The sequence below is a fragment of the Acanthopagrus latus genome, chromosome 15 (genome assembly GCF_904848185.1).
Source record: "Acanthopagrus latus isolate v.2019 chromosome 15, fAcaLat1.1, whole genome shotgun sequence".
In the NCBI taxonomy this organism is placed as follows: Eukaryota; Metazoa; Chordata; class Actinopteri; order Spariformes; family Sparidae; genus Acanthopagrus; species Acanthopagrus latus.
Window position 1 is genome coordinate 20,696,541 of NC_051053.1, and position 16,738 is coordinate 20,713,278.

General features: G+C 40.9%; 3 protein-coding genes across 5 annotated transcripts in view; 2 read left to right on the forward strand and 1 right to left on the reverse strand.

The window, feature by feature from the left end:
* The window catches only part of rgs7a (regulator of G protein signaling 7a), a 61,631-nt gene extending 58,092 nt beyond the window's left edge, over positions 1–3,539 (reverse strand). Inside the window, exons 1-2 of one of the 3 annotated variants that reach the window (XM_037122993.1) lie at positions 3,277–3,539; positions 2,193–2,311 (exon numbers count right to left, since the gene is read on the reverse strand). In XM_037122993.1, coding sequence (XP_036978888.1) covers positions 2,193–2,270 — 78 coding nt within the window. In that variant the 5' untranslated portion in view covers positions 2,271–2,311; positions 3,277–3,539. Of the gene's footprint in view, positions 1–2,192; positions 2,312–2,811; positions 3,062–3,276 lie in introns of those variants that run through there. The other 2 variants (XM_037122992.1, XM_037122994.1) reach the window with 2 other exon arrangements.
* Positions 3,540–9,111: 5,572 nt separating this feature from the next.
* LOC119033408 (ubiquitin-conjugating enzyme E2 D2-like) lies at positions 9,112–13,243 on the forward strand. Its single transcript, XM_037123440.1, has 7 exons — positions 9,112–9,298; positions 9,820–9,883; positions 10,601–10,632; positions 11,653–11,730; positions 11,964–12,069; positions 12,689–12,782; positions 12,877–13,243. The coding sequence occupies exons 1-7, from the start codon at positions 9,275–9,277 to the stop codon at positions 12,920–12,922; spliced, it is 444 nt and encodes a 147-aa protein (XP_036979335.1). The 5' UTR covers positions 9,112–9,274; the 3' UTR covers positions 12,923–13,243.
* Positions 13,244–13,376: 133 nt separating this feature from the next.
* The window catches only part of LOC119033407 (protein bicaudal C homolog 1-like), a 69,955-nt gene continuing 66,593 nt past the window's right edge, over positions 13,377–16,738 (forward strand). Inside the window, exon 1 of the mRNA XM_037123439.1 lies at positions 13,377–15,879. Within this exon, the coding sequence (XP_036979334.1) occupies positions 15,681–15,879 (199 nt within the window). The 5' untranslated portion in view covers positions 13,377–15,680. The remainder of the gene's footprint in view (positions 15,880–16,738) is intronic.

Consider the following 16,738-nt stretch of genomic DNA (forward strand, 5'->3'; position numbering starts at 1 on the left):
GTCCTGGTGTGCCGAAGCTGTCGCAGATGGAGCGGGAGCACTCGCTGAAGGGTGAAGAGAAGAAATGAAATGGGAGAAATTCACTCAACGCTTGAGTCATCCGCAAGTAAGATGAGAAAATGATCACTTCATCGGTGCGTCTGAGAATGAAGTAAAACATTACATTCCCCATCGGGCAATGTTGTGCTCAAGCATGTACAGCTGTTGTTGCACTGGTGAGACGGGACAGATGTTTCATACATTTACATCTTATGATTATGTTGGATACGTGAATCAGGCGTCTGATGTTATGCTCTCGTGTCATGCACATTGAGTGACAAAGAAATATAACACATGGATTATACAAAAGAAATTCAGTGAGTTTTAGACAATAGCAGATACCCCCCACGGGGAAGAGGAGCCTCATCTGAAGGAAAGCTATTTTTGAAAACGGCTTACTTGTAGATTCAGCTTAATTTTGTCTGTTTCTGTGCAAGGAGAAGTCACAGAAGTCCCTGCACATCGTCTCGTATCCACATTTCACACTAGGGCTGTTAAAGTTTCTATAATAAGAAGAAACTATAATTGGACCTTGAGCCTCAAAGACAACAAATGCTATCTCCCCTGCAGATTATTATTTCGCTAATCTGCTTGATGTTCGGAGCAGCGCTGAGTTAAGGTGTCTCAGCGGTGACACCTTTCACTCCCCTCCCTCTCTCCACTCTATAATAACAAATTTAAGCATTAAGAAATACACCAGTAGCCGCGTAATGAGCACCGGTTGAAGAGCCTTTGGCTTCCTTTCGGTTTCATTAATGTCAGTCACTTAAAAATCCATCCTCCAACATGTTAGCACTAAAAGCTGACGGTTTAAGTGGGGAAATGAGCGCATGCTTGACAGGGAGTCTCACCGTGTGTGTGGTTGTCCATGTGGGTAAGTTCGAACTACCAGTGAGTTAGCCTGAAAGACACATTCATGTATCTTTCTTTGTTGGAGGTTGTGGTGGTCGAGCCGTCGAAGGAGACCTTGCATACTGCTCATGTTATCGTCTCTCTGCCATCACTGACATTAGAATCATAGAATCCAAATTCTGTTATTTTGGCACTAGCCCCCTTCATGATAGCTGCCAGCATCCTTGTAGGCTGCGAGATCTGGACTAGATATTACCCGAGCCTGTCTCAAAACCAGCTCATTATCTCTAATTTTTTTAAAAAGATACATTACGGATGCTGGTACCTGGAATTAGGTGCCGATACCCAACGCTACCTTTTTTATGGTACTTTACTCTCTATGTAATTACAAAAATATAATATCAGGTGTAAAAACTGAGTCACCAGATCAGGTGTAACAGCTGCAGGATCTGTTCTTTGTTGGTGTGACCTGTTACATTGTCCCTGTCACTAGAGAGTGCTCAGATACTGTAGTATTTGTCCCTAAATACATATTGTTTTAAGTGTTTTGGCTAACATGCGTAAAAATGCTAAGATAACCAAGACTGAGAAAAAGCAAAGGTATCTCCAACAACAACTGATACAACTGGCTAGTTAATTACCTGACGATGTTGATTAAGTGTCGATGCCTCACTTTAGGTTTTAACTTTCGACTAACGACTGCCAAGGCTGCAGGCATGCTAACATTAGCTGTGTGGGCCAGCGTTGCATTTGGCGTGACAAACTTTGTCTCTGACTCACTGTAACTTGTTGCAGGGGGGAAGTCTCTCTCTCTCTCTCTCTCTCTCTCTCTCTCTCTCTCTCTCTCTCTCTCTCTCTCTTCCTTTCTGCAATTGTTACACTTAAAAGTACTGAGTTTTGTAACCAACCTAAAGTCTGCATGAGGTCACAAGTCTTGATAGTCGAGTCAAAGTCAGGTCGAGCGTCAGTCAGCCATGTCCCAAGTCCTCCAATTTGGGAACCGAGTCTGACTGCTGTCATGTCGTGCGACCACCCCACCTCTGTGGCTAAGCCTGCTCTCATGTCACGCGTGTTGCATGTCGAAACATTGCACGTTCTCGTCTTCTCCTCATCAAGCTGATGTAGCATCACAACCCTGAATCAACCGTGGCACGAGAACACCGTCCTGCCATTAGTATCATCAATTTCCACCGCACCGCTCATCGTCAAGTTAATTGATGCCAGGGAGTCACACACGCTCACAAGCACACACACACACACACATACACACACGTGCCGACTAAAAATAGCAGCTGCCTTACCTTTCTGTACACTATCATGTTGGGGGACTCATCCGCTACCCCGTTGGTCCCCTGCCCACCGCTGTTGGTCTGTGCCATGATCCAGTAGGTAAATCAGCCACAGGAAATGTCAGGTGCCCCTGTTGTGGACAGAAGAGATATTTCGGTCCGTCAGAGGGAACAAAGGAGCCTGAACGTGACTTGCCCTTACCTTGACGGGAAGAGAACAATTTACATAACTTGTACGCCAGGCTCACGTCTCCACAAATTTGACATTTCACAAGGTCTCGACAAGGACATTATTTTTTGGGGGGGGGTGGCACAATGAGTGAACATGGGAGGGGGTCAAACGTTGAACTTGGAACAGCAAATGTTGGGCACCATGTAGAGACGACTATCACTCTATCCTCAGATGGATTCACCGTGCAAGAAGAAAATCAATGTGTGCAACAGTGAGAACATCTGACTGTTTGTTTCCTCGCGTCCTACACAGGGCACCCACCACATCCATCCTAAGATTTTGGGGGAAAATGGCAACACAGGGTGAGGTGAAGTCCTGGACCCTGACAATGGTTACATGCAGTAAAACACAACAAAACACACACACACACACACACACAAAAAAAAAAAAAATACACACCGTCCCCCCTGGAGGAGGTGGGCTACTCCACAATGCAGCTTAGAGGCAATGATTCGGGCAGAGCAGCCATAGTGAGAACGTGCATATCGAGATATCGCATGCACGTTACAGCTCCATCAGTCTTACGACACCCACACGACATCTTTGGGAGGTGTTTCTTTTTCTTTTTTTTTTTATTAGTCTGCAGCACTAAATAGCCTATAGCATGCAAACACAAGCTGCTGTCTTTTTTTCCCCCCTCACCACTGTCCGTTTCAGCACCTTGGCCAGCAGCTACCGCAACAACAACAACAACAGAACACACACACACGCACAGAAAAAACGCCCGTTCTCGTCTTCTTAATCACGAACAGCGCGTAAATACACAGAGAAACACAGCGACGTCGGTCACCGGAGGAGGGGGGGAGCTACGGAGAGAGGCAGAAGGTGGTGGTGGTGGTGGTGGTGCTGCGGGAGGAGGCTCACCTGATAAAACGTGCAGCCCCGCTGTAGGACTCCTGAATCCTCGCAGAGGTGGAAGCCTGGTCCTTCGCGTTGAGTGTGTCAACTGGCAGACATAGGAATGCGAGGATTGCTCATCGGCAGCGTGAAGAGGCAGACATTCGGCGGACTCTCGGTGTGGCACAGCTCTCTCTCTCTCTCTCTCCCTGTCTCTCTATCTATCTCTCTCTCTCTCACTCTGTCTCCCTCCCTCCCTCTCTCTCTCTCTCTCTCTCTCTCTCTCCCCCCGCTCCTCTTCTCCCAAACGATGCTCACAAGCACGGGCGCGCCACCTCCGAGCGCCGTGAGCGCGCATCGATCCATGACCAATCGCGTGTGAAGAATAAATTACAACCCGCTTTTGGAGACATGCAGCTTCTTCTCTTTCTTTCTTTCTTTCTTTCTTTCTTTCTTTCTTTCTTTCTTTCTTTCTTCTATATGCACCACCGTGACATGCAGGTTCTGAAATGTAGGTTGAGATCAAATAGACTGGATTTATATTTTAACAATTTTCGTTCTGAGTCCAACATGGGAAAAAATATGCATTTTATTTCTATATTATTATTATTATTTTCATGTATACCACATAGCTCATATAGTCTACAGTTTAAAGGTGCAACATGTAAGAGCTTTAGTTGGAAAAATGTTAAAAAAAAAAAAAAAAAATGAATTCAAACTCAACTGACGTCATGATATTTGGCGTGGCTGTGATATTTGCATGCTAACCAGCTAGCCCCAGCTTTCCTGGTGCGCCCATTCAAACCCATGAGAACTGCTCACCTAGCCTATACCAAGTATGCTTTATGATATCTGGACACAGCCTTGGAGACGGAGTTCAACTCATTCTGCTCAGTGGCATTTAGAAACCAGGTAAGTGTTGTGGGGCCCACAGGACATTCACTTTAGACACTTATATTGACCGACCAGGTAAACCTCCAGTTTAGCGCCTGGCTAATTTGAGTTAAGATATGATAACATAATCGTACAGCTCTTACAGACTTTCCAATGTTTTTGGGAAGGTGTATTACGGTGCATCACATTTAATTACATGGTTTGGCCACTACCCCCTGGTGGCTTGGTGCATACAGCAAAAAAGTTTTCCGCTTCCATGTTTACTTCCTGGTTATGCAGTCCATTGAATATGTGCAGTAGAGTTTACCCCACTGGCCACGCCCACAAGTTCCTGCTTGGCCCATAGACTATTGTGCTGAAGACACAGATTTTTAAATTACGTGAGGTAAGTTTCACAAATATAAAGATAGATGTCCTGTCAACAGTTTGATAGACATCTCTTCTCTAATGGTCTGTGGCAGAGTCCTGCACGGGTCTTATTTTGCAAACCCGCATCCGCTCGTACCCGCCATACTTAAAACTGCATTTGACCCGTTTTCCAACAGTAGCACAAATTACAATCTGCACATGAGCCAATTGATACAATAGATACCGACGCCCGACCCATACACAAAGGAAAATTAGACACATTATATAGCCTACATGCAATTTAAAAAAGAGGGTAAGCTAGTGTGGGGAGTGGGAGCTCTGGGAGGGAGCGAGCACACATGAATCGGCTCATATGAAATGTAAATGCTTACCATTATGAAATGCATGCCACCACGCCAGATTGTAAGTGAGGTTGAGCGGCATCCTCTGGGGCCTGGTCCGGTCCAAAGCCCTTGTGATGGCGATATAGACAGCCAAAGTCACACCCATATCCAGTCAACCTTATGGGTCCTAATTTCGGGGAAAAAAAATGTTGTTTACACTTTTTTTTGAAGTCGAAATGTTCACAGTAGCTGCTGAGCTAAAAGCTGTCTGGAGTCAGTGCACAAGCTCAAGCATGAGTGAAGGGTGTCAATACTGCAGAAACACTCCAAGGAACTTTTTGGAGCAAATTTTATTTTGATTTATATGTCTACTTATATATATATATATATATAACTACACTGAACAAATAAAATAGGCCTACAATATAGTTATACAGTGAAAAACAGCTGTTCATTGGTGGAGTTCGCTCTGCAGCCTGTTACAACATTAAAGTGCTACTTACATTTGAACGCATCATCCAATTATATAATAACGCAACACTGAAGGAGGTCATTTTGCCTGCATAATGATGCTTTTATATTTATACTTTACATCCATTTCACTGTAAATATTTCAAGTGAAAATTCAAACATGGGACTTTTAGACTTAATGGAGTGTTCTTGACATTGTAGTATTTCTAGTCTTGTTAATACTGATACAAGCTGAATCTGAGTATTTGCTCCACTAACCTTCTTAATGCAGGATTCATTAATGTGATGTCCACTCCCGGATCCTCTCTGAGTCAAAACTCGTCTGACGTGTATTAATGGACTCATCCCTGACAGTCAATGAAAGTGTCGACCTTCTTAGGCAGTAGTGGTTACACCTTGAAGGGACTATTAATCTATGAGCATACATCTATTTGAGAAACTGCACATCACCACTGTAGTTGCTGTATAGGGTCACGCTCATCAGGGCAGTCCTGACAGTTTTTCTGAATGACTTGGTCATTTTTGTCGTTAGTTGAACTAAGAAAGGTTTCAGTTTTAGCTATAAAAGTAATCAGAAAATAGGAATTAACATATGTAATGCACAGTTCTTGTGCCTAATACTCGTATCATTGGGTTTTTATTATATCACAATATCAGTTAAGTTTGCAACAGTTGAAATAAATCCCAACCCCCCAGCACACACACACAGTCCCTTCAGTTGAATACAAGTCACAACAAAATAGGAACAACAACGTAATGAAATATACAAATGCATTGGAAAATGAAATGTGGTTCTAATTACTGTACTTAATTACAAAGCCACAGACAAATAAGCAACTTTTTTGGTTTTGTGTGGAACCCTCACCTTTCTATTCATCCAGACTTCCCAGTTTGAAAATGATTTCATTGCTTTGTGACCATCAACACATTTGCACTTGTATTTTACACCGTGGTCCACGAAACTGTGTCAGACACTGACTGCAAATGTGAGTAAATATTAAAGATCAGCTATGAGTTTCTATGATTCATTGCATCCAGTGCTGCATAACTGAATAAATGAAAATTATAGAAAATCCCCTAATTTGCTGCAATCTGTGGCTTTGAGGTATGCAGCTGCTCAAGTGTGAAATATGACAGATGTGCCCCTTCTACCTATGTCCTGTATGTGTCTGTATGGTTATCTTTTTTTCTGTATTGTTCTTCCCCTTTGCTCTCTCAGGACTGGAGCTCTTTGCAATGTGGATGTGAACATTCAGTCCAGCATAATTCGTACCATGTATATCCATCATGTGATTATAACCACTATACGAAGATAATAGGCTGCTAAGCCAAACAGCAATAGACGTAACAGCCTTAGGGAAAGTACTGTGTCGGCTGATGTCCATATTTAATCCAATCGTTGCATTATTTTCCTTGTTTCCTAAGCATCTGTCTCGATAATCATCTGTTTGTGTGCTATAGCTTCTTTTAAAACCGGATCATTTCGGGAAGTTCTTCAAGCAACTTAGTGTCTTCTTAAACATATAAAACCTAAATTATTCCAAATCCAATAAAACTTATTCTGAATTTATTCTGAAAGTATTGAAACATTTCATTTTATTCAGTCAACAACAGTGTTATAAATATAAAATGAGGTTTTCTTTTTTTTGCATTTTTCATTCTGGCTCAGCTCATCTAATCAGCGATTCATGAAAAATATCAGGCTGTGCTTCAGGAAACTAGTGGAGCCTTTGAGACCATTGGCCATAAGCTACTTCAAGATAAACTCTAAACCAAGGTGTGGCAGACGGCTTCAGTTGGTCGTATGTAAGATATAAGGCTGACTATGACATGACATGAATATACATACGAAGTTCAGTTCTTGGGTCTCTGTTACTCAACCCCTCACGGCCACATTTAGGTAAAATCCTGTAAGGCAAGAAGAGTTTTATTCATGAAGCACCATTCAGGCTCAATTCAATTCAATTCAATGGGCTTTACAGGGGCATTGAAATGCATTAAACATGAAACGTTTAGGAAGATTTAAAAATACACTTTAAAGACAATAAGCGACAAAACAAAAATACAGATTGAAAAAAAGAAAGACTAAACAGAATAAAAACTCCAAAGTCACTGGTGCTACTTGATTACAAAAGTCTATACACTCAGAATGTTGGTGCTGATTTGCACTTAAGCAACAACATCAGGGCAGTAATTACATCAACCATTTATCACGTACAAATAGCAAATATAAGAAGATTCAGGGTTGCCTTCCCTCAAAAACAGTCCCTTGTTTGCTTTTCTCAGCAGACCACCCGGCAAACATTGCTACAAGAACCATTCTTACCTTTTACAGCAGCTCCCAGTTGGTTATAAAACAGACATTAAAATGTGCTACGGTTAGTTCATGAATCACTTAATGGCTTTGGGCACAAAATACAGCTGTGATATGCTTGACAATTTTTAAACCCACTAGGCCGCTCAGATGTTTGGGAAGCAGTCAGAAAGAAGTGCTCTGACTCAAAACCAAACACTGTGTTGGATTAAGCCATTAATGTTTGCTGCACACAGAATGAATCAGCTTCCCAATCATCCTAAATGCACCCCAGCTTCAGCCACTTTTAAATCAAAATTAAAACACTCTCTTATTACCCTGTGCCTTTAATTGATTATATTCACTGCTGCACTGTCATTTCCCTTATTACATTTGGAGACATTTATGGCTGTTCCTTACTACTACTCTCTTTTATATTAAAATATGTTGGATTTTTGGGTTAATTTCATTCTCTTTCAATACAGTTTAGCATCCATTTCATTATATTTCAAAAGGGTTTATTTAGACTCTGTGTTGAAAGGTTGTGTGATTAATGCATCAGTGTTGAAAAGCTGATGCTAAACTACATGATTGGCTTTTAAGTTAACCAAAAGCCCATAATGTATGAAATAAGTGGATCACTGGGTTTGGTAATTAGGTAATGCTGGACACCAGGTAGAGTGGTACAAATACTGCATGTACTGTAATGATGTAATGTATTCAAAATAAATTGCCAATCACCAAAACTGATCTTGAAGTGTGGCTGGAACACTTGGGTGTGGTCTGTCTTCACAGGAAATCTACACACTGCAAACAAATGATAACCTTTTTTTCTGCTTTTTTTTTTATATATATACTTTATTATCAACAATGGCAAATACAAAGAAAACACAAAGATGTGCAAAAAAAAAAAAACCAAAACATTCCACGTTCACAGACATAAACTACATTCATAATTCCATCTCACAAATACAAGGCTGTCAATTTAAATTAAATTAAGTAATAACCTGTACAGCTGGGTCCCTATAACAAATTTATTTAACCAAAATGTAGTTTTCTTTTGTTTGTATTTATCTAAATAAAAAAAGTTTATTTTCATCCTGTACAGGTACAGTGGGGCACATTTTGTGCTATATTTATGCTATTATACTATTATAGAATAGTTAGAAGAGAGGGAATAAGTTGAAAAATGCTAAATGAAGCACAAGCGAAAGGCTCACTTGTTCAATGGTTGGAAGCTAAACTGCATTCATTGAATAATAGCTGGGGGCTAAACTACATTTCTGGCTTAACTGTGCATGAAGAAAAAGCTGAATACGTATGAATAAAGGCTGGGTGGAAAACTCCACTGCTTGGAAAATGGCTGGGAGCTAAACTGCATTCCTTAAATAATAGCTTCGAGCTTAATTACACTGATGGCTTGAGAGAGCAGTCTGACGAGGGGAACCGAGCCCCTCTTCTGTAGGTGAGCGGCCCCTTTAAGTGGCCTGAGCGAGAACTCACCTTCCCACAATGCACCGGTCGAATCTTCGTCGTCGAACAAAAACGCGGAAACAAAAGAAATAATCAGTTTGACAAAACAAATATCAGCGAGTCGGCAGAAAGTGAGCGTAGTTGGAGCTGACAGCTGTCAGCTAACACCGTAGCTTCACTAACTCCACCTGAAAGAAGTACCATGGCTTTAAAAAGAATAAAAAAGGTAAGAATATTCGTCTTTTTCTTATTTTTCACACACAGAATACGTTGGGGCGATATGGAAGCATCGCTTTAACGTTAACGCTAGCTAGTCCGTCATCTGATAGCATTTGTTTGCTAACCTTGCGTGCTTGATAGTTGTACTCAAGCTTCGTCAATGTGTCAACGCCAGATTATCAATACAAAAGACATCTTATATTCAGTTTGTCAAGACGGGTGCGGCGACATGACACAGAAGCCAGTTAGCTTGGCGAAGCATTTAAACTTAAGTGTGCTAACTTCGCCGCCAGCAGCTAAAATTGGCCTAACGTTAGCTATCGAGCAGTGTGTGAACACCTCATCGTGTGTTCCTGGATACCTCTCAGTATATTTTAATAACCCGATGTTTACGTTCGTCTTTCGCTGACGTTGGTCTACGAGTTGCTCCACTGTAAACTAAACTGTTTGTTTGCGAAGTGAAGTGTTACAGGCACAATGCAGCAGAAGCTATCGGTCGCTTAAAATGTTGCTTGTTCATTGATGCAGGAGTTAGACGACTTTTCGAAGGATCCTCCAGCTTCCTGTTCAGCTGGACCCGTAGGAGACGACAGTAAGTGTGAGAATACCTGATGACATGTACCACCCTGGTCCCAAGAAAGCTGGGACACTGTGTAAAACACGAATAAGAAGGCATGCAATGGTTTGGTAACCGTTTGATGAGGTGGAAATGGTATATAAGGCGATATACTTTATGTGTTGCCTCATTATCTTCTTAGGTTTTTGTAATAGTCAGAATTTTATGTCAGCAACATTTTCCTAAACAAGTTGGGACAGGAGCAACAAAAGACTGGGAAAGTTGGTGAATGCTCTAAAACACCTGTCTGGAACATTCCGCAGGTAAACAGGTTTGTTAACAGGTGATAGTATCATGATTTGTGTGTGACGGGGGAATCCTCGACATGCTCAAGCAAAGATGGGGTGAGGCTGGCCATTTTGTAAAAGGCACGACTGTTTAAAACTACATTAGCTACCACCTTAGCTCAGGAATGTCAAACCACTGCCGGTTAACACAATGCTCTCTGAAAATATTGCATTCTAAGCAGTGTCCCACATATTTTTGAATCTGGGTTGTACATAAATGTGTGATTCTTATGTGATTTCTTACTTTTTAACTCTGTAATTTCCCACTGTCATTCTTGTTGTCCCCAAAAGGGCAACATTGTTGTCCTTTGGGGTCTCTGTTGCATTGTTTCTGATTTGTGGCTTTCAAGCCATGATACTGAATATTGTTCTCACAGATTGTTTGTTTCATCTTTCCTTCCTTTAGTGTTTCACTGGCAAGCTAGCATCATGGGACCGGTAAGCTTTTTCTGGATTTCTTTTTTTTTTTTTTTTTTTAACACAAGGTGTTTCTGGATTTCTAGACAATAGTGTTTTATGTTGACTTTACATTTGACCTTTCTATTCTGTGTGGAGAACACTGACTGGCAAAGTCTAGCCTTGTGTTATTCACTGAGGTCTATGGCATTAGTGAGATAATGGGAAAAGGGAGAATACCATGATGTCTTAATTTAAGCAACGAAAACCTTAATTAAAGAACACAGAATAATCTAAGTGATTAGTTGCTCTCTCACTTTAGGGGGTCTCACAGTTCTCCAAATTCCTGTTTGTTTTGGCCTCTGGATTCAAACTTTTTTCTTCAGTGCTGATGGCTATGTCTTTGTTGGACTGTGAAGTCTTGATTTGTAAAGATAAACAAATGCAAATTTATTTCCGCCATGTGGAAGTTGAATTTGTTCAGCAAATAAGAATGATAAAATGAAAAGCATGTCATAAAGTATATCATATTAACAAGCATTGACATGCGTGAAATGAGTTGGAAGAAGTGTACACTTATTTATCCTACCCCTCAACAGACTATTGTTTATTTATTAGCAATTACTTAATTCAGACAAATTGTTAAATGCAAAAAACGGCAGGAGGGTGCTTAGAAACAACAGCTCGAGTTTCCTCACGCAGTGAGTGTGTAGCAGAACTCGTGTGTAACACAGCCTACAAGATGTCGATTGCCATTGACATAACTTACATGGAAGGCAAAATGTTGCCACACCGGTTCTGTATCTGCATCGTCTCCACCTCCAGCAGTGGTGTTGAAAAAGCGCAGCTGCAGGCTATGGTCATAGGCAAATAGGCGTGGGTGGAGAGAAGAAACACCAGCAATACAGCCGATGTTGCCTGTGATTTAGATTATTGAAATTAAACGCTCATTTTGGTCGATTTAAACAACAACAAAAAAACATTATTGTGACACCCCTATTGCAAATATTTCATCCCATACAGAGCTGTGCATGGCTTAACAATCTTTTCCCCCTATTTCAGGTTGACAGCCCATATCAGGGAGGAGTATTCTTCCTTTCTGTCCATTTTCCCACTGACTATCCCTTTAAACCACCGAAGGTAAGATTATCTGCCTCAGAGATTGATCAGAAGTACATCACTTTGTTATAACAGGCATGTTTCACTATTTTTCCACATTTATTGATAATGAATGACAAAATGCAGCCCTGCTCAGAAAAATGAATGGCAGTTATTGTGTGACCTTTGACAGACACCTTATTCACATTCAGAATCCACTTTGAAAAACAGGTTATATTACTCACTGCTGCTTTTTTCTTTTGTTATTTTCATAGGTTGCCTTCACAACAAAAATCTTTCACCCGAACATAAACAGCAATGGTAGCATCTGCCTCGACATCTTGAGACAACAGTGGTCCCCTGCCCTCACAATATCAAAAGGTAACTTAACATCTGCATCAACCTGAAGAACACTGAAGATTTGAAGTCCTTGAAGTCACATGAGGAAAGTGTTCCGTTTGATGTAATTTGGCATTTTCAAAGTTAGATATGGATTCTGGAGCTAAACATAGCATGGAGGGAGGAGGGGTGCCCAGGATGGTAGTTTGCAGTATATCAAACATAGCAAGTCAGTGACGCCACTTGGTTGGAAATCATCCACACACAGTGCTGTCACCAAATCTGGATACTTTCAAGTTAATGATTTCCAGCCCTGTGAACACAGGTAACAGGATTTTCAATGCTGATTATCCAAAAATGAACCTCTGCACCTTGTGTACTTTTGCCACTTTGAAAATTGTGACATTGCATGGTTTGTTCTGGAAAATTGGCGGAGCAAACAGAGGGGATGTTCAAAAATCTGAGATGAAACTAGCGTCTAAAAATAGTTTTTTTTTTCTCCCAGCACCTGAACTAATGAGATTTTTATATGAAGGTGCATGAAATCAAAACTTATCCATGTGTGTTTATGTTGGAATATGGAGGAGCTAAGAAGTTGACACAGTTTTTTATATAATTGAAACCTGTGCCTCATACCGACTTTTTTTTCTTTCCTCCACAGTTTTATTATCCATATGCTCCTTGCTATGTGACCCAAATCCAGATGATCCACTAGTCCCAGATATTGCACAAACCTACAAAACAAACAGAGCGCAGTGAGTACAAAAATCAATACATTCAGCATACGTAGAAACTTAAACCAATCGACGATTCTTTGGGAACCTCATCTGATTCTGTTTCTCTATGTAGGTACAACAAAAGTGCTAAAGAGTGGACTCAGAAGTATGCAACTTGAGGACAATGATTCATCCCTGAACACCTCAAATATGACAGTACTGTTTCAACTCCTCATCCACACTGGTTCTAGTTAAGGTGTTTTATTCGCTTGGGGCACTTTTTTCCTCGGACTTTACTTGACTTAACTGTTTTTACTGTTTATTTTATTTTCTCTTTAAATTAGCATTATTATTATTATTATTATTATTATTATTATTATTATTATTATTATTATTATAAGCTGTGGTGGGATGGCCTGATTGTATTTTTCTTTTAATAGATTGTTCAAGACTATACTGAGTTTATTTTTCATCATTTTTCATTAAAACATTAATCAAAATGTGAATTGTACATTATTTTCTCGGCTATACACACACGTAAACTGGAGGTCTGAGCTGTTGCCGTATTATATAAAATGTTTCACTCTCTATACAGTATGTTTGTATGACTTTATCCCTTGTTTTAATATTCACATGGCCACTAGGTGGTAGCCTTTACTTTTTACCACCAGAGCCTTTTACATAAGGCTGTTGCTTTCCTGGGGGAGTAAATATCAGGGACTTTTTAATTCAGCCCCATGCTGACAGTGGCTATTATAGTGTTTTGCTGTAACAGTGAGATGAGAAGAAATGTTCAGACCACCAATTATCACCACCTCTGATGGTCGGTACACTATTGAAGCTACACATTGATTTAAGCCGTTCACATGTATTTAATCTCTGCAGTGATGTGCTGAAGTGACAGAACCTGGCCTCTGGGTTTGGTGAGGACTAGTAGTAAACACATGGCAGTCCTTAGGATTTTCACCTCTTGACTTGCTGAAAGAGAAATATAATGGAACACATTCAATAATTGCGTTGGGAAGAGACTTGATGTTTTTCCTCTTCATTAAAATGAAATTGTACATCAAGGTAGATGGAAATAGCCACCTTTTAATCCCAGGTGATGGAAGATTTTATGCCAAGTGAGCAAGAAGTGGCCTGAGAGAGAGTGCTATGTTACAGCAGCACCATTGGTAATTTGTTTTGTGATGAAAGCTGTCAGATAAAAGGGCAGCTCCACCAATTTTACACATTAAAGTGTGTTTACAGGTCTCGGGGAGTACTACTGCTTATGTAAAAAGGAAAGATGTATAAAGCCTTTTGTGTTTTTAGAGGAGGCTGTGTGTAATGGGATGAATAAATTACCTCCCAGTAATGTCTCTTGGTGGCAAGTTGCATTGTGGGTAATATAGGTACCAGGTTTTGAAATCACTGCACTCACTGTTGAATTCATTCTGGAGAGTTTAGAACCGAATGATCGACATCGATACGGCTGAAACAGAGATATCACCTTTCTCACTCCACGTGTTTCCGTGCAGATTTCTCTTTTTATTTTAAAGATGTTTTTTAGATGTGTTTGATTGTAAAAGGGTAAATGAAGGTAAATACTTTAAAATAAATCTGTAATTTGTACTTTGTGGATAGAAAGACTCTGGAAAACATTCAGGGACCTGTAAAGCTCTTTGCACTGTGCCATTTCACAAAACACCTCAAAAGACTGATTTTGAAACTTTTTAAACTAAAGTTGGTTCTATAACTTCTAATGAGAAGCCTTGTTGGACTTCCCTGTCCCCAATTTGACCTGAATTATTAATGTTGTTTGTGTTTGTATGTTTTTGCAGCTTCATCTGGAGCCGCAAAAGGCTTTAAACTTTTGCACATACGCAGTTGTACTCTCCAAGACCTTTAAACACACTGGGCGCTGACGTGGGGCCATGTGAAGTGGCTACCAAGTGAAACCTACATGAGTTAATTTAAATGTCAAGAATACAGTTGATGGTAGCACGTCACGAGGTGCTGTTGTGGAGGAGACATCATAAAAAGTGGAGAATAGTAAACAGAAATATGCTGAAACACTAAAAATGTAAATTCAACTCAAAGGCCATATATCACCGGGAAACAGCTATTAATCATTGCCTGGCCACAGGCAGAGAATAACCCTGGAACTATATTTTCATAGGGACTTTAGAACTTTTTGTTCTGCATAACTGAGGTCGGTGACCCTCTCCACACCTCCTGACTGTGTTACTTTATTCAGCACACATATGGCATCTTTGTTCTATGCGGACCATGCTGGAGTCTGTTTCACTTTGCTTGCACCACATTTGTTTTGGTTTCCCTTTTTCCTGTATTGCTTCCCTTTACCCGCTCTCTCAGGATGTGTAATGTTTCCTCTACAAACCAATAAATTGGTTGCATGCGGTGTTATTATAAACTGCCAGCCTGACTGGAAAGGAAAAAAGGGCAAAAAATCCTCCAGTGAACCTGCCTTTGTGCTTTAATAGCAGCTTTGTTTTCATATCTGGTGCTGTTAAATTGTCTGTGTGATATAGTTTTCAGCTCATAATAACTAGGATTTCATTTAATTTTTTATTTTTATTTTTTGCTATCATTGGCTTTAAATGAGACGATAAATGTTGCTCTCAAAATTGAATCCAGTGAGTCTTTTCTAACAAAATGCTCCTGCTGACGTTTGGGGAACGTTCTCAGGAGCCCAGGGGGAGGTAGATGCTCGAAAAAAGTCTTTCTGGGAGGAGTCTCGCCTTTTTTTTCTTTCTTATCCCTCCTCTCTCTCCCTCTTTTCCCATTTTTTTTTTTTTTTTTTGGATGACACGTGAAACTTTCCCGAGGACTTGGTTGGTGTGTGTGTTTCTTCGCTGCGTGTTGTTGCCGTGCGGCGCTGCTCCGTGAACTCGGCAGACAACCTGGCCTCTGGTGAAGTTGCTGCGCAGCGCAATGGCTGCCCAGTGCGACACTTTAAGCGGATACTTGCAGCAGCAGCAGTCGGACCATGGCTCCAACAGCGAGCGCAGCACCGACTCCCCTCTCCCGGGATCAGAGGAGGACCTGAGCGGACCCCATCCGCTGCCCGACCCGGAGTGGACTGAGGAGAGGTTTCGGGTGGACCGCAAGAAGTTGGAAATCATGTTGTTGGGTAAAAAGAAAAACTAACTTGTTCGACTGAGTTGGAAGTTTGGTGCTATTTTTAGGTGTCACGTTTTCCATCGTGTCCACGTTTTTCTTCTCATTTAATTGCAGCCTTGGTTTTTTTTTGTTTTTTTTTTAAGTTTTTTTAAAAGTTTTTTTCTAAGACGCTGCACACTGCTGCTGTAGCCCTTTGTTTACTGTAAGACGCAGAAAATAACACTTCCTCTACGTAATTACCACTTTGAGCAACTTCAAAATGTAATGAGTCGTGCTTTTTTTTTTTTTTCCCAAGTATATGGTTTGGAAACCCGTGCGTGTCATGCGCGTGATCTGGAACCGATCAATTAAAGGCCAATTAATTCGAGCCAATTAGCTGCAGGGGCCACCGACAGGAAGTGAAACGTTGACCACTGGGAACAAAGCTGATGCGTTCACGGTCACGCATGCGTGTGTGCTGGCTGAAGTTAAGCGTCTGTAGAGGAGGTGGAGAGGTCAGAGATGTGACGACCCTCCATGGTGTCGTGCTGTGCTGCTCACACAGGCAGTAACACACCCTGACCACTGGCCGTCGCTCACACCAGCTCCCATGGGTGTGCATGTTTTCATCAGACTAAACTGAAATTGACCTGAACTTGCAGATTTTGAAACAGTCTGCAAAAAGAAAAAAAAACAAAAACACAACAGCTGACTGGGACAGGAAAAAAAGGTGGTCTCAGAAAGTTGCTGCAGTAAACGATGGCGTTAATGACATTTTGGCGACTGTCGCCGTAACGCCAGACTCTGCATTAAAAAAAAACAAAAAAACAACAAAAATAAATTTCTAATGAGGTGCAAGCGACAGTGAACAGTTAAACGGGCGATGACAG

Bases quoted from the DNA above. Each gene is read 5' to 3' on its own strand.
- LOC119033408 (XM_037123440.1), top strand. From the start codon at position 9,275: ATGGCTTTAAAAAGAATAAAAAAG. The intron at 9,884-10,600 runs GTAAGTGTGAGA...TCCTTCCTTTAG, and splicing joins TGGACCCGTAGGAGACGACA to TGTTTCACTGGCAAGCTAGC. The intron at 12,783-12,876 runs GTGAGTACAAAA...TTCTCTATGTAG, and splicing joins TACAAAACAAACAGAGCGCA to GTACAACAAAAGTGCTAAAG.